At 45.6% G+C, this 26,835-nt stretch overlaps 3 protein-coding genes across 3 annotated transcripts in view; 1 reads left to right on the top strand and 2 right to left on the bottom strand.

The window, feature by feature from the left end:
* The window catches only part of cdh23 (cadherin-related 23), a gene marked incomplete at its 5' end in the record, with an annotated part of 136,382 nt that overhangs the window by 95,572 nt on the left and 13,975 nt on the right, over positions 1 to 26,835 (top strand). Inside the window, 17 exons of the mRNA XM_079280584.1 lie at positions 1,045 to 1,234; positions 1,567 to 1,712; positions 1,850 to 2,069; positions 2,598 to 2,750; positions 2,993 to 3,106; positions 3,794 to 3,942; positions 8,054 to 8,114; positions 8,611 to 8,759; positions 9,104 to 9,239; positions 9,830 to 10,218; positions 10,484 to 10,585; positions 10,889 to 11,038; positions 11,882 to 12,010; positions 12,450 to 12,578; positions 12,809 to 13,036; positions 26,266 to 26,487; positions 26,571 to 26,690. Of these exons, the coding sequence (XP_079136710.1) occupies positions 1,045 to 1,234; positions 1,567 to 1,712; positions 1,850 to 2,069; positions 2,598 to 2,750; positions 2,993 to 3,106; positions 3,794 to 3,942; positions 8,054 to 8,114; positions 8,611 to 8,759; positions 9,104 to 9,239; positions 9,830 to 10,218; positions 10,484 to 10,585; positions 10,889 to 11,038; positions 11,882 to 12,010; positions 12,450 to 12,578; positions 12,809 to 13,036; positions 26,266 to 26,487; positions 26,571 to 26,690 (2,787 nt within the window). The remainder of the gene's footprint in view (positions 1 to 1,044; positions 1,235 to 1,566; positions 1,713 to 1,849; positions 2,070 to 2,597; positions 2,751 to 2,992; positions 3,107 to 3,793; positions 3,943 to 8,053; positions 8,115 to 8,610; positions 8,760 to 9,103; positions 9,240 to 9,829; positions 10,219 to 10,483; positions 10,586 to 10,888; positions 11,039 to 11,881; positions 12,011 to 12,449; positions 12,579 to 12,808; positions 13,037 to 26,265; positions 26,488 to 26,570; positions 26,691 to 26,835) is intronic.
* LOC306785978 (uncharacterized protein) lies at positions 4,710 to 6,778 on the bottom strand (the record flags this gene model as incomplete). Its single annotated transcript, XM_079280586.1, has 2 exons — positions 6,686 to 6,778; positions 4,710 to 5,213 (listed from the first exon to the last, which is right to left on the bottom strand). Exon 2 carries the CDS (start codon positions 5,199 to 5,201, stop codon positions 4,710 to 4,712), a length of 492 nt encoding a protein of 163 aa, XP_079136712.1. The 5' UTR covers positions 5,202 to 5,213; positions 6,686 to 6,778.
* Positions 14,112 to 24,530, bottom strand: vsir (V-set immunoregulatory receptor). The gene is made up of 7 exons (XM_079280585.1): positions 24,271 to 24,530; positions 19,029 to 19,442; positions 18,834 to 18,884; positions 18,632 to 18,742; positions 18,360 to 18,387; positions 17,557 to 17,732; positions 14,112 to 15,933 (listed from the first exon to the last, which is right to left on the bottom strand). The coding sequence occupies exons 1-7, from the start codon at positions 24,356 to 24,358 to the stop codon at positions 15,896 to 15,898; spliced, it is 906 nt and encodes a 301-aa protein (XP_079136711.1). The 5' UTR covers positions 24,359 to 24,530; the 3' UTR covers positions 14,112 to 15,895.

The following is a 26,835-nucleotide window of genomic DNA, read 5'->3' as shown; positions in this document are numbered from 1 at the left end:
TTCCATGTATTCCTGCCGTCTTGTAGCGATCCCTCAGCTGAGCTCATTCATCCAGTGATGCGATGCATACTGTATGTGACTCCGAGCTCGCTGGAGAGACCCTGCTGCCCGTCTGACCATTTTTCAATAAATCGGACCACCCAGGCTCACCGTCCTGTAACCGGCCCAAATGTACCCCCGGCCCCCAACCAGTGTTTCCATGGTGACCAGAGGCCACCTGCTAAGTCCCCCTGCAGGTGTCCAGGGAGCCGATGAATTTGGTCGCTGTGCCCAGCGCAGGGATCATCCCACTTACATCTCCGAGCACCCTGCCATCACTACTGCAGCCTTTCACATGCAGTGAGCCTCCTCTAATAACTCATTTCAATGCAGTCGGACCAGGGCTACAGTTCAATAGACAAGGCTAATGTATTTGCTCACCGTCTTTTAATGTGCTCAGGCCAGAATTGATTGCTTGAACTGGAGAAGGCTAGACACTTTCACACATCTTATATCACCTACCTCTGTCTAATCAATGGGCCTCTGAGATGCCTGCCTACCATGTCCCCTTAATTATTAAATACCTGCAAAAACCTTTGTTCCTCTAATGACCAATTAACCAGTTTCCAGAGTTTTTAGTCAGTGCACTGAATAATTGATCAGCTCTTTAAGAATCAGCCAGTGTTTTAGCACACATTCATCACCCATCGCCACTTTGTGTCAGAAAAGAGACGTGACTATTTTTATTTGAGCTGACTGATGTGTTGGAACAGTTGGAAGGGGCTGTGTGTGAAGATGCTCTGGGGGTGGGATGGGGATGTTCTTATTACTAACACCATTACTATTACTGTAATTCTTTTTCCCTCGCTGATTCATTTCCTCATTCCTTCACTCTTTCCTCCCGATATCTTTAATCCTTCCTGTCCCGATGTCTTAAAGTTCACCTCTTGAACCCGCTCCCATTCAACCACACGGTTTAACTAGATATGGAAAACATACCTAGTGTTGGGGGGTTGTTCAGAGTTTCAGAAAATTTTTTTTTTTTCCTGACTCTCCCATGTGCAGGTGTTGGCATTTGACCCGGACAATGGGGAAAATGGGACAGTGATGTACAGTATCAGTCCAGAAAACCCCTTCTACACCATCAGCAGCAGCACAGGGAAGATCCGCACTAGTGGGTTAACCCTGGACAGGGAGAGCTCCAACCCCAGGGACACAGCACTCATGAGGACCATTATCATCTCAGCTGTTGACAGTGAGTAGTGTGTATGTATGTGGTGGGATGTCAGCTTGCACTTGTATTTGCCTTCCACTGTGTGAATTTGCCTGATTCATGAAACACCTAAACCAGCTGTAAGCGAGCCTAAATAGCTGTAAATCATCCTCAATAGAGAGCTTTCAACTCTGACCGATCAGCCTCTTTCTTCAAACCTCATTCCTCAAGTTTTATGTTGACCATGAAACTTTTTACTGTGGCTAATAAACCCCTTTGACCATGAGGTGTGGGGGGTGTGCGTGTGTGTGTGTATGCGAGGTGTGTGTACCGGTATGTGCGTGTCTTTACATGTTCTCTGGCGCCCTCTTTAGATGGCACACCTCCACTGCATGCATCAGCGAGCACCACAGTGTTTGTCAACCTGCTGGATCTCAATGACAACGACCCAACCTTCCTCAACCTGCCCTTTGTGGCTGAAGTTCCAGAGGGACTGTCCATTGGATCCTCCGTTTTTAGGGTAAAATACGAGACTATATTCCTTCCTGTGTTGTGGCATTTAAACAAAGGATTATAGTTTCAATCATCTCTCTTTTTTCCATCCATTATGAAGTACCCTCCTGTGTTCATCTCTGGGTCTGTCTCTTCCTGCTCTAGATCCAGGTGGAGGACCCGGACCAGGACAAGAACGGATTGATAACAATGGCGTTACAGATGGGGATGCCGCGCCTCGACTTCTACCTGAACACCTCCACTGGCATCCTCACCTCCATGGCAGTCCTGGATCGTGAGCAGATTGGACAGTACCATTTGAGAATTATTGCATACGATGCAGGGAAGTTCCCTCGCACCTCCACTTCAACCCTCACTGTCACAGGTAAGAGTCTGCTAATGTGGCTGATGATGATGAGAAACTGGCTTTGAATTCCCTTTGCTCTCTCTGAAATTACCCTACATATGAAACTGACAAGCCACGGTACGGTTGGCTTGTGCTTGGCGGGAAGAGTTACCTCATTAATGCAGATAAGCACTGACTTCTCAGTAATCTGCTGAGAATGATGCTACCACCTGCTGGTGGGACTTGAAAAATCAACCGGGCCAAATCGTCTGATTGCTGTAAACATGGTGAAAAAAAGAATAGAAATGCGGAATCAGGGTTTCAAATGAGTCAGGAGCATCAACATATTATGGACTGTTTGGTAGAGATCTGTTTCACGTCTCTTAACTTCACAGGAGAGTCGGGACCAGCACAACCCAGCTACAAAAGAAACATTTTGACGTTCTCTGAATCCTCTGATTCATCTTTCTACTCGCTGCACCACCTTGCTGCCTTGTTTGTCCTCATGTACAGCTATCTGTGTGTCCTCATGTCTCTCCGTCTGTGTGTTTGTGTTGCGTGCGTCAGTTCTGGATGTAAATGATGAGACGCCCACCTTCAACCCTGGCGTGTACAATGTTTCCCTGAAGGAGAGTGTCCCTAGAGACCACATTGTAGCGCGCCTCAGCTGCACTGACAACGACGCTGGCCTCAACGCCGAACTTAGCTACTTCATCACAGGTCAGAGGTCACAGTGGGAGTTGTTTTTTTGTGTGTCTGTGGGCTACAGCGTTGTTCAGTTATGTGGACTATGTGCACGTACAGTATCTTTTGTCCAACCATCCGTCTCTGTGTGAGTGTGTGTCTGAGGCAAGCTCCTCTTGCATGCTTCCTTTAGTATCATAGCTGTGCTGTATGTATGCAATGTTTTACCAATGTGCTGTAAATATATTTGGAAATGTGTTTGTGTTTTGTATTTTTAGGTGGTAATCAGGATGGTAAATTCAGCGTGGGCTTCAGAAACGGAGTTGTTCGGACTGTGGTCGGCCTGGACAGAGAAACCCAGGCAGCATACACGCTGGTGGTAGAAGCTATAGGTTTGTCATTTTTTACAATGACAAGAAACCGTTATCGTCTTTTATCATCCTCCTTTTTACACAGTCCGTGTTTGTATTTGTTATAATAGGACATGTTGTCTGGCTTGTTCTGTTTGTGATCTTCAAAGCAGCTCCTTTCTACTTTTGTACAGCAATGATGCAAAATGTGTGATCCCTGATTTCAGACTATTGCTCAACTGCCTTTGTTCCTGTTTGAAAAGAAAGAACAAAAACTCTGAGGTTTTCCTGTTTTGGAAACCATTGAGTGGGGGGGGGCTTATCTCCTGAGGGGGGGGGGGGGCAGAGACACGAGAGAGGAGAAGAGGCAGAGATAATGTAAACCTGTGCAATACAACAGAATCACACATGTTGTTCTAATTCATAAGCAGCTGAAAATTACCCAAGGTTCGGTGAGCCAACAATGTCCCAGTTTTATGTCTTTACAACAAGCGATTTTTGGTTTCTGAAGATCAATGGCTCGTTTAAAGTCACATATTAATACAGGACCGGTTCCATTTTTGTATACAACTCGTGGTGATGTATCTATGGCCTTAGCCGGTGAGATGTACTGCCGTGAAATGAAAGCCAAGTATTTTTTTAGTTGTCCTGGCGTCAACCCTTTCAATGAGCATTAACCTGAATGATTGCAGCTGATGTGTTTGTGAATGTGTCTGCTTCTGCACATAGACAACGGTCCAGCGGGCAGCCGGAGGACAGGCACAGCGACTGTGTTCGTCGAGGTGCAGGACATCAACGACAACAGGCCCATCTTCCTACAAAACAGCTACGAGACCAGCATACTGGAGAGCGTGCCCCAAAGAACCAGCATCCTCCAGGTAGAAAACACAAACACTGCTGAACACATGTAGGAACACACTCAAATGTCACTTTATTTCTGAACACAACAATCGCAAAACACGAAGAATCGGTCACAGAGTGATCTCTTTTTGGCTCAGGTTGCATTTGTCTTGACTGTATTGTGTTTTTTTTTTATGAAACAAATCGTCTTCATCCACATTAATTCCTAGATGGATGGGGGTTTTCTGCATCAGGACAATTATCAGTGTGACGCAGAGGACTGATAGTTGTACCCACAATTTGAATGGGATTTTAGAATGTTCTTAAGTTTGGCCTTGAAAATAGGAGTCATTATTTGAACTGGTGCATTACCGTTAGATCTTTGTGCAATTATTGTGCATTATATCTGTTTAGTTGTTTTTTTTAAAGCAGCTTTTATTCTGCTTGGAAAAAAATGTAATGTAATTAAATCAGAGGGAATTTATTTCTGTGCAGAAGGTGAATTTAATAATGCATCAAATTCTTGCTGAGAATTTTAATCGAATTGAGTCGTTCTAATAAATACAATATTTTTTTACCTCCATGTATATAGTAGAGAGCTATGCTGAAAAAAACAACATCCATACCTCACAATGTTACTTGCTGCAGAGGGTGAAATGATCAGTCACAGAAATGTGTAAACCCCGCTTCAATGACTTTTGGATCGCAAAACAGTGATCAATAACGTCCGGAGCACCAGCCGTAAGATATACAGTGCATCACTTGTTGTGGGAAGCAGTCAGTCAGCCCTCAGCCTGTCTGTGAGTCAGATTTCAGTGACATAGTCAAATAGACAAGGCGTAGTGAGGTGTGACTCCACGCTGGTTTCTGGCTGCGGTGTGTGTCGGGCCGGAGGCCGGGACACGTGTGTGCTCTCACGCTCGTACGGCCTGCGATGGGGCGGTCGTCTGAAGGAGATGTTGTATGAACGCCGATACGAGCCCAGCCTCTTCCACACCTTGAGCTGGGGCTCGCTGGACCAGCGTCCTCCACGGGTCAAGCTCTCGCCTGGGCTGCAGCTCGCCTCAGAGTCACCGTCCTGTTCCGAGGGCCGGCACACTGCCAGGAAGGCAGCTAACCCTGCCAGCAGCAGCGATAAGCCCAGCACCACCATGATGGTGAGTTCTGGGTTGAAGATGTCTGGAGAATAGGATGGAGGCAGAATAGGATGGAGGCTGGTGGTTGTCAGGCTGGACAGAGTGACATTTTCTGTGTGTGGTGTAGAGGTGACGTTGGAATCTGGTTCAGTGGTGTTCATGTTGTCTTGGCCCTGGATGGAGAAAACAGCGTTAGATTGGAGGTCTATGTCAGGTGTGTGTGTGTGTGTCTGTGTGTGTGGGGGGGGGGGGGGGGTCAGCCTCTGTTAAAGTGCCATATCAGCTCTCTGCCTCACTAACCAAGCTGAGTAGGTTTATTCTCCCTTTATTGGGATCATACACTCAAGTACACTTATGATAACCGTACACACACTTAAGCGCACAAATATACACAGAAACGCCTGCATGCACATGCAGATGTGTTTGGCATTTGCGGCAATTATGTAGCTATTAAATCAAGGACAACAAAACAGTCAATGCTTGACAGGCTTTTTTCAATGTAAAACAAATTGGGTTTGTTAAAATGCCCCTTGTAAAATGCGAGGCACCCACCTCTTCTACCCCGGTCTCCAATTATACCCCCCCCCCCCCTCATTCTGTGCGCCCCCATCTTCAGCATAGTAACATTTGTAAATGTCATCGTCCTTAATTCAGCGGAGACAAAGCATGGCTTATCGGTTTAAGGGAAACACATTGGGACGTGAAATTATTTTTAAGACCAAATGCCAGGAAAGCTGTGAAAAGGCCAGTGGAGCAGGATGGCTCGTTAGAGAGTCAGTTCATTAGTCAGCTCCCCCAAGCACGTATGCCACACGCACGCACGCACACACACACACACACACACACACACACACACACACACACACACACACACACACACACACACACACACACACACACACACACACACACACACACACACACGTACAGCTATTCAAAAACAAACTTTCTTTCTCAGCCACACAGACTGTAGACTGTGCTGCACATATTCGTGATGAGGCACGCTGCTCCTAAGCTTGGCAGCTTAGCTGTAAGGTACTCTCCTCTCCACATTGTTGCTCCTTCAGATCTGACTGCTCAGGTAGTTTTGAAACAGTGATTTCTTAACTTCTTCACCAGCACAATTTGTCGAATCTATTACATTGGTAAAGTCTGTAAAGTTCCTTTATTAGCAGCATACTTGCAAAATGCATATAAGATTTGTCTTGATTGCTCTCTGATTGATGGTATTTTTCACCATATGTTCTCTGTATTTTCTACATAGTGGAATAAAAATATGAATGAGGAATACAGTATTACTCAGTTCGCTAATATTCAAATCTACCTTCCAGATAAGTCCGAGTAATACTAAACCAAATGTGGACAACAGTCTCCACATACAGACAATGTGCAGTTACTCAAGCACATGTCAAGCAGCTCACATGTCCAGATCTGGATTTCAGGAGTTTCATTCCAAAAGACTCTACGGCAGACTTAAAATATAGATTTTAAGAGACATTCATTAGATTGTAGGCAATCTTAGGATCACAAGATTTGAAATGATTTAATTATGTTTACTGACTCAAATGCTAAGCAATTAGCATGTCTTCTTCAACACTGAATCACGAGTCATTTGGAATAAACCCCATCAAAAATGTATACTTACACCCACACTTTAGAGACTCTTTAAAACAGCACCTTGCTTAGTTCCAGTAACTGAGGTCAGACCAGTTTCTTGGCTTCACACACTTGTTTTTCCCCCTTAAACTGCTGCTTTCCCAGAGACAGAGGGGAAAACACTGGGGAGGAAGAGGGCAACAAGGAGGAAAAGGGGGTAAAATGTGGGTGACAGCATTACGACAGAAATATCTCACTGCTGTTCTAATCCCAGGGAGCCAAAGGCAATGGTGTGTGTTCAGAGCCATGCACAAGCTGAGTGACTAATCTCTCTGCGATTACACTCCACATGCTTACACTTACAACATCTGGCTCTGCAATGTGGTGTTACACTTTAAACACCCCCCTTTTATGGCCTAAGTGGTGCAGTCCACTGTGTAATACCCTATTCATCACTCCCCAATCTGACCCCCCAGCCTCTTTTTTTTTCTCCCGTCTCCCCCTCCCCTCTCCTCCTCTTTCTCCTCTTCTCTCCACATCTCTTTATGAAGCTAATGAGACTGAAGTTGGGCCCCTCTTCACAGGGAGAGCGAGAGAGAGCAAAGGAGAACACACAAGTGCAGGGAGAGAGAGTCTGTGTGTGTGTGTTTGTGTGTGTGTGTGTATTTCTGCGTACCTGAGTGCACGCACATGCACTCGAGTGTCTCTGTATGCCATTGGATATGCACTTTGTGGGCACCTCCACAGGGTTTGACACATCCACAGAGGAGCGCGGTGTGACATGAAGTGAGCCTCATCCAGCGCCAGCGGCTCTGTGCCTCTCTGGATTCAGAAGGCAGTCTTATGACCCATACATGGCCCATTCAGCAGCAGCCCAGCATGCTCCACTATTTATCTGTGTACGCTGTGGAGCCGTGCTGTCTGCGCCGGGTTTTTTTTTTGGGCTGCTTCTGGCTCTCTGCCTGCGACAGAGACGGAGAGAAGTTCTGCCATTATAGACTTACTGCCAAGCCATGTTGGGGTTGTTGTGGCAACAAGACACTGGGCACCAGTGGATGTGTGGTGAATGAGAAAGAAAATCTGGATTTTTCCAACTGTTTGTAGAAACCATTGAACAAATGTGTATGAAATGAAGTTTCTATCCGGTGACTTTATGGGAATGGACACACCACAGAGCTCAGAGAACTGAGGAAAAGACTCACTGGTCACCAAATCCAACTTCTCTGTTCTCTCATAATGATATGCATATTTTAGCAATCCCTTTTTGTCAGACTGCAAAATGAAAAAGTTAAAATTTTGAAATGACACCAGTTGTAAAGGGTGATGCCATTGCTGTACCTCGTAAGCAGCCGGATGTTTTTTGTTTACGTGTTGTAGACTTGTTCTGCAGACTTTATGCTCGTGTTCGTCTGTGCAGGTTCAAGCTACAGATGCCGACCAGGGAGAGAACGGCCAAGTGCTGTACAGGATCCTCACTGGTAAGTGCTGCACTACTTTGACTTGCCTCCCAGATGGCCTTTGCACACGGTCTCCTTGCTCTCAAACAAATGCCAAGAAAGCACAGGCTCCCAATATGTGACTAGATTGAATCATTCGATTTATTTTGCGTTGTTAATCCAGTTGTTCAAAATGGGTGAAAACAAGATGTCCACAAGAAAGTTTCCAAAATGTTCGTGATTCAAGCTTTTCTGCCTCTGGGCAGGATAGTTCCTCTCGTTTCCACTGCAATTTCTCTTGTCTAGATGCAGTCAGAGTGAAACTACCGGTAATGACTGGAAGTTAATTTGCATTGGAGGCAACGTAAATTATCCAATTGGCAGACTAGATTAAATGTTTTGCTAAAATGGGTATTTTTGTAGAAGTCTCTTGCTCTGTCTCACTTTGCCTTTCTCTCTCTCACGTGTCTGTGTGTGTGTGTGTGTGTGTGTGTCTGTGTCTGTGTCTGTGTCTGTGTCTGTGTATGAATGCATGCAGGGAACAGCAAGAATCTGTTCAGCATAGACAATCAGACCGGGCTGGTGACAAGAGGCCGCAGGGCACTGGACAGAGAAACCAGCAGCTCCCATGTGCTGGAAGTGGTGGCCTACAACAGTGACGAGGGCAGCATGAGGAGCTCCGTGAGGGTGAGGAAGAGGAGGGTAGCTTGAGGGGGATGATGCTGTAACGTGTGCCAGTTACGTCCCCATGTTTTCTGCAAAATTTGTAGCATAACTTATGTAGCAGTAGTTTGTTCTGTCTGTAACAGCATGAAGCGTGGCTCGTTTTTTAAAAATGAACAGTCCTGTCGACCCCTTGTGATGGATTTTGTCTACAAATGTGGACATCAGAGGATCCAGACACTCGGATGCATCTTATTTATGTCTCATTTCCGAAAAGATAAAACTACGAAGCCCTTTTCCCAAAGAGTTAAAGTGTTTCTCAAAGAGTTCGTGTGTCGTTGATGTGCCACAAATGTCTCCCCCTGCAGGTGATCATATATGTGGACGATGCCAATGACGAGGTGCCAGTGTTCACCCAGCAACAGTACAACCGTCTGGGCCTCAGGGAGACCGCTGGCATTGGCACCTCTGTGATTGTGGTGCGAGCCACAGACCCTGACACTGGTGAGTCCAGCCTCAGATCGACGAGGAGAGGGCAGCAGAGGGGGCTCACTTTGATGTCAGTTGATGTATCGGGTTGTGTCCCCGTACCATAAAAGGAACGGAGACATTTCGCTGACTGTGGCTTTAAACTTCCCTACTTGCACAGAGGCAGTTGTTTACGGCTTCACTGATCCTAACGCTAGTGGGTGCCACTGCAAAAGAGGAATATCAAACCTCTAAACCACAACATGGTATTACATCACACGTGCACACACAAGAAAAACATTCACTGTAACTGGCATTTCAATCTCAACTTCTGCTCCACAGTGCAGACTTCCTCTATCCACTACCCGTGGTTTTAAGTGTTTCTTTGACACCGTCTGATGCATTTGGTGCTGTGACATACATTTTCCAAAACATTAAATCAGGCCTGCAACCGAAATAACCATAACACAGGCAAGAAAACAGTTTAGTACAACGCAGAATGGAGGAAACTGTTTGCGTGTCGTAACTATGGCATCAGTGTAACACTGTTACAAGTTAATTAGTTTGTTTTTAAAGTTATTATTTTAAGCTTGTCTGCTCCAACACCGCCTTTTCTTCCTGCTCAGGTGATGGCGGAGCAGTTGCTTACGCCCTCGTGTCCGGCTCAGACCGCAAGTTTCAGGTGGACGTGAGCACTGGCCTGGTAACCACTGTGGACTACCTGGACTACGAGACCAAGACCACCTATTTGATGAACGTCTCGGTCACTGACCAGGCGCCACCGTTCCACCAAGGCTTCTGCACCGTCTACGTCACGCTACTTAATGAGCTGGACGAGGCCGTGGCCTTCTTCTCCGCCGGTTACGAGGTTTCGCTCCGGGAGAATATCGCCACGGGGACGGAGGTAGTGCAGGTGCGGGCCCAGTCGGCCGACAACTTGAATCAGTTGACTTACCGCTTCGACCCCGACACGTCGCCTGCGGCTCTGGCCCTCTTCAAGATAGACAGCATCACGGTGAGTGGAGGAGCAGCGGAGGAAAGGTCAACACCTCTTCCCCTGTGATTTAAGCGTGTTGCTGCATGACTGTGCGCTGATCGAAGAGCTTGTTTGCTTTGAAGCCGTTTGATTCCTTTTGAAAGATGAGAAATGGGCATTTGTTGATTTGTATGATAGTTGTTAGTCTCTGTCCTTGCTCACTGTCTGTCACATTACAAGAGTTCTACCTTGTATGCAATCTTTATGGAGGCAGAGATATGTGCTGATGTGTGTGATGCTTCAGGGCCGCATCACTGTGACAGGCCAGCTGGACAGAGAGAAGGGGGACATGTACACCTTGACTGTTGTAGCTGATGATGGAGGACCGAAAAAAGACTCCACCGTGGTATGCTTCATTCTGAATCGTGTTATTTCATCTTTTCATGTAAAACATTCTATTTATTACAGCATGTGTTGTGTCTCGTCTGTTGTAGAAAACTTAATGGCATTCCTCTTTTATTCATTGCATCTCTCATTGGAAGTGCAGAAGGTAAGACTTCCTGTTTTAAACTTTAGAGTATGAAAGGCAACAGGGAATGTATTAATCTGCAGTATCTCAATTTTTTAGGATTTGGGTCATTTGATTAATTTCAAAGGTAAGTATTTCGTTGAGTTGCAAGTTATTGAGCTTGTATTTTGATCTCGACAGGTTTCAATCACCATTCTGGATGAGAATGACAACAGTCCAGAGTTTGATATCACATCAGATACTTCAGTGGACGTCCCAGAGAACACACCCATGGGGAAAAAAGTGGCAGTGGTGCTGGGAAGGGACAAAGATGGTGGATTGAACGGACTGGTGAGGATAAAGAAGAAGGAGACAGTTAGAATAAACAAATGTCTTGTCATCGCATCAACAGATCGTTTTCACAAGAATCTAACAGATGACAGTAATTACTCTAATTACAAAAGATTATCACCGAGGAGACGAGCTTTTCCAACATGTGTGTGTCCTACCTTGTGTGTCAAAATATTAGTAGTGGTAGTATTAGTGTTATTAGTATTTATATTGTCATTTTAGTTGTTGTTAGTATTATATTAAATCATCTACAGTGCTTTATAGCACCAAACAAAGTTACTTTACAGCACAAAACATGTTCCTCCGGTGAAATAATGCTATATTTCACCGTTTTTGTCAATCACAAATGGCGACTCAAGTGAGGTTACCGTGCCGCGTATGTTTACACATAAAAGTCATTTGACTGCGGTTTGTTGTTGCTCTGCGTACACACACGGTTCCAAGCACCACGTGTTTGACTGTTTTAATGCGACCGACTGCACATGCTGAAGACTCGGACACATTGTTGAGCATGAGCGTTTTAACGTTACCTCCGTACAGCCTGCTTGTATTTTTTACAAAAAACTTTTTACTTTTTTTCTCCACCAACCCAGCCTTCTCTTGTCCCTCAGTAATGGTTCTGTTGCTCCATTCTTTAGCTTGTGATGTGATTTATTCAAGGTGTAGAACCCTACACAGCCAAATACAATTATTCAATGATTCATACATTATGGGTAACTTTATGATTCGAGTTTTCTGACTGAACCTAAGCTGTTGTTATAATGTTGCTTTTTCCTTCTTTCAATGTCCATCTTTGTCTCCCGCTTTCTCTTTGTCTCCTTCTGACTCGTTACTCTCTCTCAGGTCAATTTCACTCTGGTGGCAGGCAACATGGAGGATGTGTTCAAGATCAAGACAGTGAACCACACCTACGGGGAGGTCTTTGTCAATGCTGCTCTGAACAGAGAGTCAGTAGACCGCTACCTACTGAAGGTCAGGCAGCAATCCACATGCAGTTATGAACTTTCACCACATATCTATATGGCCACGTACACATTTTACACGTACGCCACAACCCTGACTACTTTCTCCCCCTCAGCCTAAAAATGGTGGTTCCGTGTCACACTTGTGTTCCATCGAAAAATAAACGACTTTCTTTGACACAATACAATAATGTGTAATATAATAGTGTGAGTTTGGACGACACAAACAACATGTTTTTCTGATCACATTCAAATATTATTCATGTCAAAACTTTCACTTAAAAGAAAGCTCACTGCATCTTGCCTCCCAACACAAGACGTACCAAGACTGAACGTAGAAGCACGAAGGAAGACGCTTCTCTTTCTCCCCTATGTTAGTTCATGGCATGTGTCCAAATGCATGGTCAGACTCACATACCAGTACACAGTGCATGTGTATGTTGTTACAGGTGCGTGCCATTGACAATGGCTCACCTCCCCGACACGCAGACCACTCCCTCACCATCAACATCCTGGACATCAATGACAACGCACCTGTTATTGAAAGCCAGAGGGGCTACAACGTCAGCATAAGTGAGGTGGGGACGCACTCACACACCACACGGAGCATGATCTTCATTGTGTCCACACGGGATTTGCATGTTTCTATCATGTTGTATGCATCTAGTTCTTCAACAGAAGCTGAACAATGTTGTTGTAGTTGGTGGTTTTCAGTTTGTATTGTAGCATTTACCATTTGCAGTCACCGTTTAGTTTATTCTACCGTCGGTAATCAATAATGAGGCCTCTCTTGTGATGTAAATTGTAGAATGTTGGAGGAGGTACGTCTGTCCTCCGCGTGATAGCGACCGACGAAGACATCGGTCCCAACGCCATGCTGTTCTACTACATCACTGCGGGAAACCAGGACCTGACCTTCCGCATGGACCGCGTGACGGGAGAGATGGTGACGCGGCCGGCGCCTCCCGACCGAGAGCGCCAGCAGGAGTATCGACTCATCGTCACTGTGGAAGATGACGGCGCACCACCTCTGTCGGTGAGAAACAATGAACAGCAGCAGAAACGAGTGCAACGCTGCAAAATGTCAACATCCCAGATAAACTACTGATGAACTGAAACACATGTCAATTCCAACATGTTTTTAGTCTGGTATTAAATCCTGGAAACGTGAGATTTGCTGTTAAATCAAGTGACATTATTATGTCAATGCTTCATATTATAATAATATATATCTTTAAAAACCCTTCTTCGAAAAAAGGGTATGAATCTGATCTGTTCATGGGGACTTGACGTTTGCAGAGTCTGGTCATTTCATTCAGCATCACATCTTCTTACTGAATACTACAAACACTCATACCTAAAATATGTGCTTTTCCGTCTGTTTACTGCCTCTTTGTCTACCGGCCTTAAACCAAGACACAGTACAAATTAGATGTTGAACATAGTAAGACCTCATATCCTCTCATAGCCCGCGCAGCGTATTTAAATACATGGTTGGTTGATCTTCTGTGAAGCTGTGAAGGCACAGGAAACACCTTCGTTTGTAAACAGGAAAGCCACAAGTCATATTTCCAAAAAGAGGAAGAAGAGTGTTGTTGCTTTTCCTGTTGTCTGTGACATTTAAAAGGCTTCATAAAATGTGTTGCTGTGCACAGCTAGAAGTGAGTTGTGTGTCACATGTTGATGACTTGTCATCTGGCAGTCAGTTGTTGTGCTGTATGTGTTTTATTTTGAACTTGGCTTGTCTAGGTCACAGTGAGATATGGGTGGTCACAAACCTATAATAATGCAGTTCCTGTAAATACAAGACATACATAGCAAATGTCAGACTGTGGAAAAAGCACTGAAGGGAGGAGATCGCCTGCAACAGCCCTCCCCTCCTCCCATCTAGCTCTCTGTCTCCTCTCATAAAACAAGATACTAAGATTGTTTTATCATTTTCTCCCTCTGGTGTCCACCATCTCAGAGGCACACGGGCGGAACAACCTTGTTCCATCTGTAATGGCTCCCTAGGCAGCAAGTGGCTCACGGCCTTGTGTGGCGATAGTTTTTGGAGCCCTGCCAGCTGAAAGGACCAATGATTTCAAAGCATCGACGCATGGATCTAAGGTTTAAGAGCTCCACTTTATTATACAAGCCACAACCAGGACAATTTAAATGCAATAAACAGTGTATTCGTCTAATCCAAACTTTTTACAGTATATAACACGCGATTACATGCCGATGCAGAATCGCATGCGAGTATGCAAACACACATTTAAACCAGACCGCAGAGTTAACACTGCAACCCGAGATTTGAGAACACGCACACCACACGTACGCACACCACACTCGCTCTCTCACACACACACTCACTCACTCACTCACTCACTCACTCACTCACTCACTCACTCACTCACTCACATGCACACTTGAAAACACAAATATTCAAACATAAGTCTTCGGTTTGACTAGTTATCAAAGTATTGAAATCTCAACAAACATTATACCGTGTCCTATATACCTGCTACACATCTTTTGGAGATGATTTCCGCTGAGCACCTGCTGTACACATTAAACCTCAATATGAAGAAAACACCAGGGTTTTCTCACACTCACACACAGCCTAATTAATAATTATTGATCATAATTAATAATACGACTTCAATCACTTCTCATTTTCTCTCGGCCAACCTTGATACGATTTGGTTAACATTCCACATCACACGTGTGCTGAATCGTATTCACTTAACTTCACATTGCACGCACAAAAATAGGAATGCACACTAATATACACATCTTATCAAATACAGCCAGACACGTGATACCAGAGCAAAAAGGATTGTTTTAGGATACATTCAAGAGAAAATCAATAAACATATTATTCTTAATTCACTTTGAATGACATTCATCGACTGAATACGTCCACATACTCGTGTGTGTTGAAAGCCACTGTGAAGTGCTGCGTTTCTGAGAGTACAGGAAGGAAGGAGAGTATTTAGAGCAGCAGAGCTGACAGTAGCTGAGGTAGCAAAGGGGGAAGAGAAAAGAAGCTGAGGCCGGAGGGGATATGATGCAGAGGAACAGGGTAATGCCATCAAAACAAATGACTCAACTTGAACAAGGGTATTGAGACTTCGCTGACAAATGAGCTTCCTTTGGTATGAAGCTGGTAGAGCACTTTGTTACAATGACAGGTATGATAGAGAGCCTAATATGGGAGATTGTTTCCAAGACGGTTCCAACCATCAGCAAATGGGACTTTAACAGTTACGTTTTTTCATTTTTTTATGATTGTCATACATTTTGTGTCACATGATCGCGTGGATGGTCTGCTTTGCGTTCACGCCAACCGAACCAGAGGAAGAGTGCAGCTCTTTGGTTTGAACTACAGAGTGCACATCAGCTCAAATGAACCAAACTCGACGAGTAAAAGCTCCCTCGTTCAGTTGAACTGCACAAAATAAGTTGCGTGTGAAAGCAGCCCTTGAGTCCACAGAAACTGTTTAATCACTCTTGACATGCCAGCACGGCACATGGTGGGACCCCCCCCCCCCTCCCTCAACACTTTAGATTTGTCTCAAGCAGCAGGCACCTGTTGGCCCACGAGTCATTGTCAGCGTGTAGATGGAACACCACACACTAACCTTAACCCCGCCACAACACAAGTACACACAAGCAAAAGTTCGCTTTTGGCCTCCAGCTGTTGTTGCAGGTGGAAGAAGTTTTTGAATAAAAGAAAAGGCAGCCCGTTCCCTCCTGCGGTCCAGACAATGTACAGACGACAATCCAGCACAGGTTATTGTGAGACAGCTGATAAGGGCAACATCACTCTGGAGGCAGAAAGAAGAGGAAAGGAGTTGCAGGACTATTTCCAGGTCAGCAGTTCGAGCAACGAACGAGGTTCCAACCCCCTTTAAACCTGCAGGAAGTCTGGAGATTCCAGGATGGTGTCTGGAAGAGAGAACAGTGCAGGTCAGTGAGAGCATAGAAAGGATGGCAGGTATATCTACATGTATCAACCCGCGCAACTGCACATTTCATGTCTGTGTGCAGGCACTGAAGTTTAGATATGAAAGAGTTACAAAAATGTCACTTCCTGCCCTAAAAGGCAGACGGAAGACGTGACGGCGTTTCTTTTTCCATACCTCCCACTCCATAGATTAGAACAAGCGCACAGAGAGACGGGTAGATTTCTCCGAATACGATGCGTTTGGCTGGAAACCCATTGAAAAGCAGAACAAAAAGGCCTTAAAGCCCGAGTTGCAACATGTTGACGATAAGAGGGAACTGCTGCTCGTTGAATTCCTCTCAGCGAAAGGTCAGCGGTCCACAAAAGATGAACAAAGAAGCTGAAGTGTGGCTTTCATCCGCGTAACACGAAACTTCAGACAAGAAACCAGGCTTGGTATTCGGTATAACGTTCGCAGACTACTGAAGGAAATGAGCTCTGACAAGGAAATCCACTGTGACAAGTGTACAAAACATCGGGGGGGTTTTCTTGGGTTCTAGATGGTTTCATCAATATTTCGTGGGGCGCTCTCTAGAGGAGGAACATGGCCGTAATCTGAGATGCATCTTCCATCTGTCAATCATCATGAACAGAGGTTTTCCCACTAGTGGCATTACTCATTACCAGAATTCTATTTGGGCAAAACGGCAGCATCTCATAGGACTCTCTGAGTGTGGGTGGCCCAGGTTTACCTTCCGTTCATGCTCGTCAGGTCTTACATGCGGTATAATGTCAATGAGCTCCAGTAACTGTGTCTGAGACTTTTCCTTGTTTGCGCACTAAACTGTCGTCGTGTGGTTATAGGTCATCGGAACAACATATGTGATGATTTGGGGTTTCAGTAGGTCGGTTCGGTTCTGACCATTTCCCCCCCGTACCGTGACGGGCCCGTGCTGCCAGGAAACGGGGCAATCCACCTCAGTATGCCTGGAATGTCTGCACAGGTGCCCCGGGAATCGGTAGAAAAACACTCTGTTTCAGTATTACTTCAAGTCGAGTCGGAGAGGACGGCTGAAGAGGGGCCATTAGTGTTCAATGAGAGTGCTGATGGGTGGGAAATGACTTTGCGAGGGAGGCGAGAGAAGAATTCAGAGGGTGACGGCATAAGGAGGTGGTTTTACTTGTGTTTGGGAGAGAATGTAAACTCCCCACACAGAACATCTTTCAGTCACATGAGACTCGACCCAGCTGTTTTGAGAGTGAGCGTGCAATCTTGCACATGAATGTCAGCATCTTTCCGCCAACACTTTGACCGCACACAGGATGTTTCAGCAGAAACGTGCACACAGCCACAGTTGTTCTTTGATTTCATCAGTGTTTTACCGTACTGCCTGTACATTTTGAAATCGGTATTTCCAGAGCAATGTCCTTGTGCAATACAGTTTCGTGCCACTGCTCGAGTTCGATAATTCTGTTGTTGAGTGATTTAGTGTCCATGTTGTTCGATAAACTTGTATCAATTTGTCTGTCTTAGCTGGAATATTGTGTTCCCTGTAGTATGAGTTGCTGTTGTGTTGTCAGTGTGTGTGTGTGTGTGTGTGTGTGTGTGTGTGTGTGTGTCCTACCTTCTATTGGAAAGAATACGTCCCCGTGTGCAGGAGGAGAAAGGGGGGTTCCTGGCTCAGACAACAGGTGGCGTCCTGTCTCCGATGATTGCCTGGTCATGATCTGAGACACGGTGCGGGTCTTAATCTGCGGCGATCCCTCGAGAAACACGGGGTTCTCGTGGCCTTGAGCCTCGCTGAAAACACGCACGCACACACCAGAAAGGGAAGCATACCGATGAGTAAGACATTGCCGAAATGGCGCAATGAACTGTTTCAACATTCACCTGTTGCTCAAGACGTTCACAATCTTTGCATGTGTCGCTTCTATATTCTAGCAGGAATCAGGGCTTCAATACTTAACTGCACTTATAGCACTATGTATGTACACAACTTGCAGTAAGTTGTGTACATACACGTGAGTTAATTAAGTCTCCCTGTTGTGAGCCATAAATCGGTTTCACTTTGTGCTATAAAGTAATTACATTTCCCACAAAATGCATTCCAGTGGCACACAACATAACGTACAGTGTTCAGTCTGCCAATGCTCTTGGCTGAAGTCCTTTTTGTTGTACAGTAATTAAGACTGTGCACCCAAATGAGTCATTGATGTTTTGAAGCTATTTGCAGATCTTTAGTGAACAAAGGTTTAATAAAGGGATTATCCGCAGAATTTTGTGGCTGAAACTATCTATTGTGTAAGAAATGTTGTGGCCACTTCCTAGTGGAATATCCATGTGTACAGTATTATTATTCTCAAGAGCAGCTGTGTTTTGAAGCCAGCCCATGAAGCCAGCTGCCTGACAGACTGTGGGAAAACGTACCTGTCCATCCTCACCAGCTCTTGTGCACCTGGGAGAGGGAGGAAGTGGGAAATGGGCCATTGTGAGTACACTGAAACAGAGCGGAACACTACAGATCTACACACTACAGTGTGAATGCGCTTCCTACTGTGTGAAATACAGTTAATCCTCCTCATACACAGGAAATATGTGTCAGACAAAACACTACGGGGAAGCCAGTGTGAGACGAGTATGTAGCGTGGACGTGGAAGTGAATGCGTGCGTGCTTATTTGTGCGTTTCAGTATTACGTACGTCTGCTCGACCGGGCGTTCTGCCTCTGTTTGTACACAAGCACCAGAATAAGAGGCAGAGAAAGCAGGGCCAAGATGCAGGCTGCTATGGCCAAGGCCACTGGCACGGCGCCTGGGGAAGCAATGGAGAGACTGTGAGGTAAATACACGGAGTAACTGGCGAGTCATACATTGGCTTTGAAGGCTTGAATAAGGTGACGTACCTCCAGCTGGTGTTGGATCCCAGACAGTGCAGTCTTGAGAGCCATTTCTCCCTGGCAAGAGAACAAAGACACTGTTTCTCACATGCAGTATATCACAACGTAACATTGCTTTGGGTTTCTGCCTGTTGATTGCAACATACGATCAGGGCCCCGGGAAGAGATACACAGTCACACCCACACATTTGATGTCCTTACGTGGTGTAACGTGGAGAATAACGTGGCTGTGGGATTTCTGCACGAGGGCGTTGTGTTTCTCTTCCAGATGGAAGTCTAGGAGCATGCAGCAGTAGCGACCCTGGTCAGAGTGGGTCACGTTCTGCAGAACTACCCAGAAGTTGTGATCTGCAGCTCCAAATTGCAACCCTGGCGTTAAGTTGCGGCTGCCGTGTGAATGACCAATGGTAGTATGGCGCGGGCCCGTCCGTCCCACGCAGTGCTGATCACTGTGGGGCGTGAAAAGCCAGCCGTGCCTCAAGACGTCGGTGGGGTGCAAGGCGGCCCCTCTCTGGCCACACACCAGTTTGACGGTTGCACCCTCGGGACAGGTGTAGTGCAGGTGGGGGGCCGAAACACTCAGAGTGGAGTGGGCGTGGGACATGTCGCCTTTACCTGGAGAGAATAGACAAGTATGGTAGAAAGTAGGTAACAAATATAACCGTTATCAACCAAAGGCTTCAGGTTAGAGATGATGAAGTTTTGGGCCAATCCTAGCAGAGGAGGTGGGATTTGTATGCAGTAGAAATGACAGGAGGTGTTTGAGAAGCTCAACCCAGGGAACACAAATCCCTGAAGATGACGATTTCCCAGGGCCTATTTCTGCACACTATAGGCCTTCTTGGTTTTTGTGCGTTTTGGGTCAGCACAGTTTGTTTCCTGTTCTGCATATAGTCGTACTGTGGTTGAAGACGGTGCTGGTTAAAGTCAAATTATACTAAGCTCCTGTGGGAGTTAAATTGCCTGTTCCTCTCAGAGAGAGATGCAATGTACAACGTATACAGCATCTCATGTGACATCAAATTAGGGAAAGTGTAGAAATCAGACCGTTGTTTTGCTCTGATCAATTTCTGCAACATGCTCTGACTCTCATTACCCAGTGACTGCAGTGAAATGGCCGTTCCAAAAACCGAAAAAGACAGCTGTGGGATGCGTCTTTACATATTACATACTCGCACACTAAACCGCATCCTGTTCTGACTGGTACATCGGTGGAATACACCGATAGATGGAGTCTTTAATGTGTGGACTGAATGATTATCTCATTGCCATAACACAACAACACACAGATATCCTCAGGCTAAGCGGTCTGAAGCCACTCTCTAATTCCTACAAGCAAACAAAAAAACAGAAGGCAGACGCATCATGAACTACCCACAGTGCAGCATCAACACGCATAATGAATGGCTTTCCACAGATCCAGCGTGTAAAACAACAGCACGACTCTGGCTTTGTCTGCCTAAATAGATTACTACCATCCGTTGTCTGCAACAGATTGTGGTTTAGCATCCAAGAATGCTTAGCGCTGTGAAGAAGACAGGAAGGCCGCGTGCTAGTGAGTGTAGTATGTTTGGGTGATTATTACAGTTGTGCCATGGATCGGAGATTTTGCAGTAAAATCTGTGTGTTTGGAGGATGACTGGTGGGCGCCAGGGTTTGAGGAGAGGACTCCTCCTCCTCTCTAGCCCCTCACGCGAACACGCGAAACTCCTCCTCCTCCTCTCTAGCCCCTCACTCCTTAAAGCTAAATGTGAAGGGCCACAGCTGCTGCTGTACAGCTCTTTATGGGCCATTTCAAACAGGTTGCACCTCTACCCATACCCCAATCAGTTATGATGTCACTGCAGGTGTATTCCATCTGCGGTCAAAGTCAACACACATGCTGTTGCATCACAGCTTGGACTGAGACTTTAAACCCGTAGCGAGCAGCAGTTTTCGTTGAGTCACTGTTATTCAACAATGAACTTCTTATGTTTCTTGCACCGCCACTATTTTCCTCGGACGGCAGCAGATGCAACATGCGAGAGCCTTTTGCATCTGCCAGAACACAAATGAGGAAGCAAATAAATTGTTTTAGTGTTCACGTCAATATCGGCATTTAAGTCGTTGGTTTACACTCTGCTGGATGGCAAATACAGTCGCTGCCATTTGATTGGCTGCGCATGCTTGTATATTCAGGATGTGTGCATCCTGTGTGTGTGTGTGTGTGTGTGTGTGTCACAGAGTGCAGGGTATGTGCCACGTTCCTGTGTGTGACTGAACTCTGTAGCAATAGGAAGACCAGGGAGGGTGATTAAAGTGAAACTGTTGCCCCCACGGCTGTTCCGGCCTGCGAGGTGGGACAATAGGAGGGGAAGCCCTTCTCCTCTCCTGTTTCACACCCGCCCTGCCTTCCTCCCTGAACTCTGGTTTCTCTCGCCTTATTTACACGAGTGGGAGATGGATTTCTGGCATATTCTGTATCAATTGGGTGGGGTTACCACAGTGTCGGCACTATCTGAGCCGCCTTGATGTGGCTGCAACCAGGTAAAAACTGACAGCAAGCTCTGTCCTCGCGTCTGGAACAGACGGGATTTCTTTCACTTTACACCAGACATCTGTGTTTTGGCTCCATTATGGATCTAAGTTTCCTTCTGTGATCTCTGTTCTCAGGATCCTGATAGCCCCTCAGGGCCCAGAAACAGGCCCTCCTTTGTTTTAAGCCTGAACGCCACCTGTTTAGAACATGTTACCTCTGACAGCTTTCTTACATTCAGACATGCAGCCGCGCCTGTGTGAGTTAATTAAACATGCCTTCATATCTCCTTAAATTACCAAAACTTCAACCATTTCAACCACTTTTCTGCAAGAGTATATCTAATGCTTCTTCTTTTGTATTGAAGCGGTGAGAATATTGAACATACCCCACTTGAAAATCTGGTTTCCTTTCACTTGCGAGTTCTCTACCTGTGTTTGTACAAGTGTTGCTACACCACACACACGCACACACACACACACACACACACACTTCAGACTCCACCCTCTTTCACACCTACTGTAATGGTAATGTTTATCCAGCCCATTACAGGGTGTTAATGAAACCAGCAGGCGGATCCCAGATTAGTTTATCCACACACACACACACACTAAGAAAGTGCGAGAGTTTCAGTTGAAGCTTCTGGCATAACAACCAGATGCATGAAGCATCTTTTCAGCAACAGGAAGTGTTCAAATGTGGCACTTCAGAGCCTACCTAGTCCTAAAGGGATGTGGTTCAGGGTCACCATGCTCAGGGATCCATGACATTTGATTACAGTCATTCGCTGTGCGCTTCACCTTGTGAGCCAATCGGCGATACACTTGTTTGTATAAGTGTTTTTCAAGTAAAGGGCACGCTCTGTCCCAATCTCGACCTTCCTCTTCCTCTAAATGTACTTCATGCATTTAGCCACGTAACTAAATGCTGGTGTAAGGACGGCTTCGTAAACACGACTGCAACCTCGTTTCTTCATTTAGCTGCAGCAACAATGCAGCTGAAATCTAAATCATTTCTTTAATTTTAACAAAGCGAGTTCATTATTATCAACTAGTTTGCCTGCGCCCTCCCTCTTTTGGGGTCATTTCATGCTTTTCATGCTTGATATTGTTAAGCTGTATATATTCATAGTTCAGATCTTCACACATTGGTTGCTGTTTATTGTAGCAGTGACTGGAAGCAGAGTCGAGGCTCTATCAGCGAAGGTCAATGCTGTTCAGAGAATCAGTGGGAGACGCAAGAAGAAGTGAAGGCCACTGGTGTTTACTCGTCATACTTGCTGCATATCAAACATCAGACACCAAGGTTTCAGCTACACATGTGTGTCAGACAATTAAAAAGGTGATTCCACGGAAAGTCTTAGAAGAACAAGGGAGCTCCCCTTCCTCCATCTAATTACTCATGCGGTATGTGCCCACACAACTGCTGCACATCAACACACTTGCTGACTGCCGGTCCCTGGCCGGGCCTGTTCTCGTCTATGACATTGACCCAGGAAGCTCTTTTTGTCTTATCACTGCACCCTAATGATGATGTATTCATTTAGGACAGAGGATCAATGAGCGACACAAGCCATGTCACAGCAGGAGGAGAAAGTAGCCGAGACAGTGAAAGAGGGAGCAGCCACATCCTGTGGAGTTTATTGACCAGTTTTTGACTGTGCCATTGTCCTCCATGGGGAGCTAAATGCTTATCTAGACTGGGAGGAAAGGACTGAGCCACTGATTATCGCTCTGTTTTATCTCAAGTCGAGTTTTGTGGAGGAGAAACACATTATTGGCAGCGGCACAAATGGCTGTTTGCATCATCGGCTCAGAGGAAGGAAACTTCCAAACAAAGAAAGACACAACAGGGCTGAAGGGAGCAGTCCTAAAGTCAGACCAGCCTATTAAGCTTTTACTGGAGCCTCAGTAAAGGCCTGCATAACTATTTCAAAACGCAAAAAAACTTGGCTACAAAACATTTAAATCCGAAACATGTTTTGAGTTACAAATAAATATTTTGGTCCAGGATGGGTCAGCCTAAAAGTTCAGGAAACATCATTGACGTACTTGTCGCGTGAGCTTATCTAAACAGACCAAAGCCGAAAAGTGATGAGCTCTGCAAGGTTTCCGGGGCGTTTGAAGTGAAGCACCCTGCGCCCCGGAGGCAACAGCTGCTTCTCCCGTCTCCTCCTGCGCCAGTGGCCTACAAGTCCTGCATTTGATAACATGCAAATTGATTTTCTTCATGAATTATTGAATCTATCAGTCCCCAGAATCGTCCTGCACATGCGCACGCAGCTGTAGGAAAGTTCCCCTCGTGTAATTTGATGTATGGCTGGTAGTTTACATTTCTGGCCATTTTAAGACTCGTCAGTCTAAAAAGGGCAAGCGTCCAATTTGCGGCTGTTTTTTTTTTACAGGCCATAAGAGCAGCAGTATAAAGTGCACTTACATCCCTTGGGTGCGGCTTTAACGCAGCTTCACACCAGATGTTCTGTCTCAAAACAACAACAGCAGCCAATGAAGACTGGAAAGCTGTGGTCACGCTCCAGAAATGTTAACGTCAATAAAAAAACGGACATTTGTGCATTTTTTTCAAAATTCTATTAAGCATAACAAAGAGACTAAAAGTTTTAAATTCGGAGTAACGCACCACGAGCCTCTCAGACGCATCGCGTTCCTATTGGAAGTTGATGACTTTACCGCCCGTTGTATTTCTATTTGTTCTATCCGTCCAAACCTATTCATGTTACTTCAGCTGTGGTTTCTTCCCCCGTGTGTTTCAATTGACTTTGCGTTGGGTGCTGAAAACACGTATCGTTCCCCATCATTGAATTCAGTCAATTGTCACTCAGAGGGAGTTGTTAACAAGTCCTCACGCGCAGAGCGGGGACAGTCAGAGAGCCGCTTCAACAGATCTGTGGAGATCTGTCCTTGTGCTTACCTCCAGCGACGTAGAACAAAACGGAGCACAACCAAAACAGGGACTTCTTTCCCCAGAGTGATGTCCGACAGGGTAATCCTCGCTCCATGGTTGTCTGGAAGTTGAGCAAAAAGAAAAGAGTAGCAGAGCAGTGTTTGACTCAAGCTATCATCAACTCACTCTGCTGGAAGCCTTTGTTCATAAACTTTCCTCTGCATGCAAAACTCCACTCTACCAAACAACAGAACACAGACGGCTGGTTGACAGTCTCTCGTCTCCAAGTTGACTTAACCCTCTGTAGTCTCCTCTGTGGAGCGCAAGAGCAACGCGATACAACACACTCCTCCCCCTGCTGTCAGTCTCTCTCTCTCTCTCTCTCTCAGTCTCTCTCTCTGTCTCTCTCTCTGTCTCTCTCTCTCTGTCTCTGTCTCTCTCTCTCTCTCTCTCTCTCTGTCTCTCTCTCTCTCTCTGTCTCTCTGTCTCTCTGTCTCTCTCTCTCTCTCTCTCGCTCTCTCTCTCTCTCTCTCTCTGTCTCTCTGTCTCTCTCTCTCTCTGTCTCTCTGTCTCTCTGTCTCTCTCTCTCTCTCTCTGTCTCTGTCTCTGTCTCTGTCTCTCTCTGTCTCTCTCTCTGTGTATCTCTCTCTGTCTCTGTCTCTCTCTCTCTCTCTCTGTGTGTGTGTACTGTTTGGCTTGGACAGTGAATAAATATATATTGTATATTTTACATTTATTAAAGTTGCTGTGATAGTCTAGTTCTAATTTGGTATCTTTCGCTCTCTAACACACACACACTGCTTACAGCTCATGCAGAAATCACAATATTGTGAAATTCCAACGGGCTCTGTAACCGCCACAGCCTGAGGAGTTCACTCCATCTTTTAACAGCACTGGGAGGGGGAGCAGGAGGTCAGACTGGTGGAGCAGGAACTGACTCAACACTCCTTCCAAACAATGATCCTTTCACTTATGTATCAGAATCTTTCATTGGATACACTGCTGTCTTTCTTCCACTTCACTTACATTTTAGCTTTTACTTTTGTCACATCTAAAGTGAGCAGATTGCACATCAGGGAAGCAGAACTGTTGGCTTCCTTGCAGCATCTTCTCTCCGCGTCACTTACTCTTAAGATTTCCTTTTTGTTCGAACAAGATCTTTTCTTCTTCTGTCTAACGAAATATGGTCCCACTGTCTTATCCCAGTGTCCCATGTTAAACGAAGCCTGATCACAGATGCAAAATCACAACTGAAGACCTTAACACCTGTATGTATCGTCTAGTGAACAGTGTATAACACTGTAACAATGTAGCGCCTGTAGAAAAGGAGGTGTTTAGAGAAATGATGAATGATTGACACAATATAATTGTTTAGATATTATTACCAAAGAACAACCAGTTATCACCAGACTATCTTGCTGATGTGGGTTTTGTAGGTGTTGCCTTTTGCTCTCTAAAGAGGATCTTTCAACATCATAATGATGAATGGACTACAAAATCAAATTTACACTCACTTCAGGGCCAGCTGACACCTTACGCTGGGAAAATGGTGTGGGAAACGTATACTTCAGGTCAATCTTTACTTGGAGGAATAACTTGGACCAGTTGTCCTCACTTGAATATATGTTTATTGCAGCACATACCTGGAAAGCTTTTTGGCACTGCATATGCGAGACATACCAAAAACCTCAAGTGCCACAAGATTCACCCAGCCTTGCACTGTGTAGCTATCGCACGTCATCAGGGAGGAGACAAAACAATGTGAAACCCTGGGTCCAGACCGCTACAAGGTTCCCGTGTTATCTTAACCTCGAGACACACAGAGCCTCCTCACATAACCCACGCCGATTCTGAGGCCTCTCAAAATACCAAACCACGACGATGAACGAATCACACATGTCTTCGTGTCTAATGCACATCTCCCACGACAAAAAGGAGCCCGTACTGTCAGCAGAGTTTAGTACAGTAAGCCACAAATAGCTGATGCAGCTGTAAAAAGTTTCCCTCCCGTTTGTCACACAGACCTCAACCACCATCTATGTCCACATTGTGGATGAGAACGATAACGCCCCGGAGTTTCCTGAGGAGGAGTACGTCACGGTGCTGAGCGAGGGACCAGACACAGTGGGCGCCACCATCGCCACAGTAACGGCCATCGACCCAGATGAGGGTCTGAACGGCACCTTGCGATATGCCATCGCTCAAGGAAACCTGATCCAGACCTTCCATATGAACAGCATCACGGTAAGACGTGAATGTTATGCTGTTGTGTTACCTCTGCAGAAACATCCATGCATTAGTGTGTGTGTGTGTGTGTGTGTGTTTAGGGGAGAATTACAGCCGTGGAGGAGCTGGACTACGAGATCAGCAACGGACACTACGCACTGGTCGTCACGGCCACGGACCAGTGTCCAAAGCCTGCTCTTCGCTTGACATCCAGCACAACAGTAATTATGCAAATGAGACGCACACTTTAATTCTGATGACTGAAGTTAAACATTTTAGAGCTGAAACAATTATTGATGAATTAAGTCGTCTGATCAACAGAAAATCAATTCTCAATTTCGATAGTTTACCAATTAATCAGGTATG

The sequence above is a fragment of the Melanostigma gelatinosum genome (assembly GCF_949748355.1).
Source record: "Melanostigma gelatinosum genome assembly, chromosome: 12".
NCBI lineage: Eukaryota > Metazoa > Chordata > Actinopteri > Perciformes > Zoarcidae > Melanostigma > Melanostigma gelatinosum.
The sequence above is the reverse complement of the archived record's forward strand: the minus strand, read 5'-3'. Positions and strand labels throughout refer to the sequence as shown.

What these genes read in the sequence shown, in the direction of transcription:
- vsir (XM_079280585.1), bottom strand. Translation starts at nt 24,358, where the DNA reads ATGGAGCGAGGATTACCCTGTCGGACATCACTCTGGGGAAAGAAGTCC. An exon ending in GGATCCAACACCAGCTGGAG is followed by an intron (nt 18,743 to 18,833) that starts GTACGTCACCTT and finishes TTGCTTCCCCAG; the next exon opens with GCGCCGTGCCAGTGGCCTTG. An exon ending in GAACGCCCGGTCGAGCAGAC is followed by an intron (nt 18,388 to 18,631) that starts GTACGTAATACT and finishes TCCCTCTCCCAG; the next exon opens with GTGCACAAGAGCTGGTGAGG.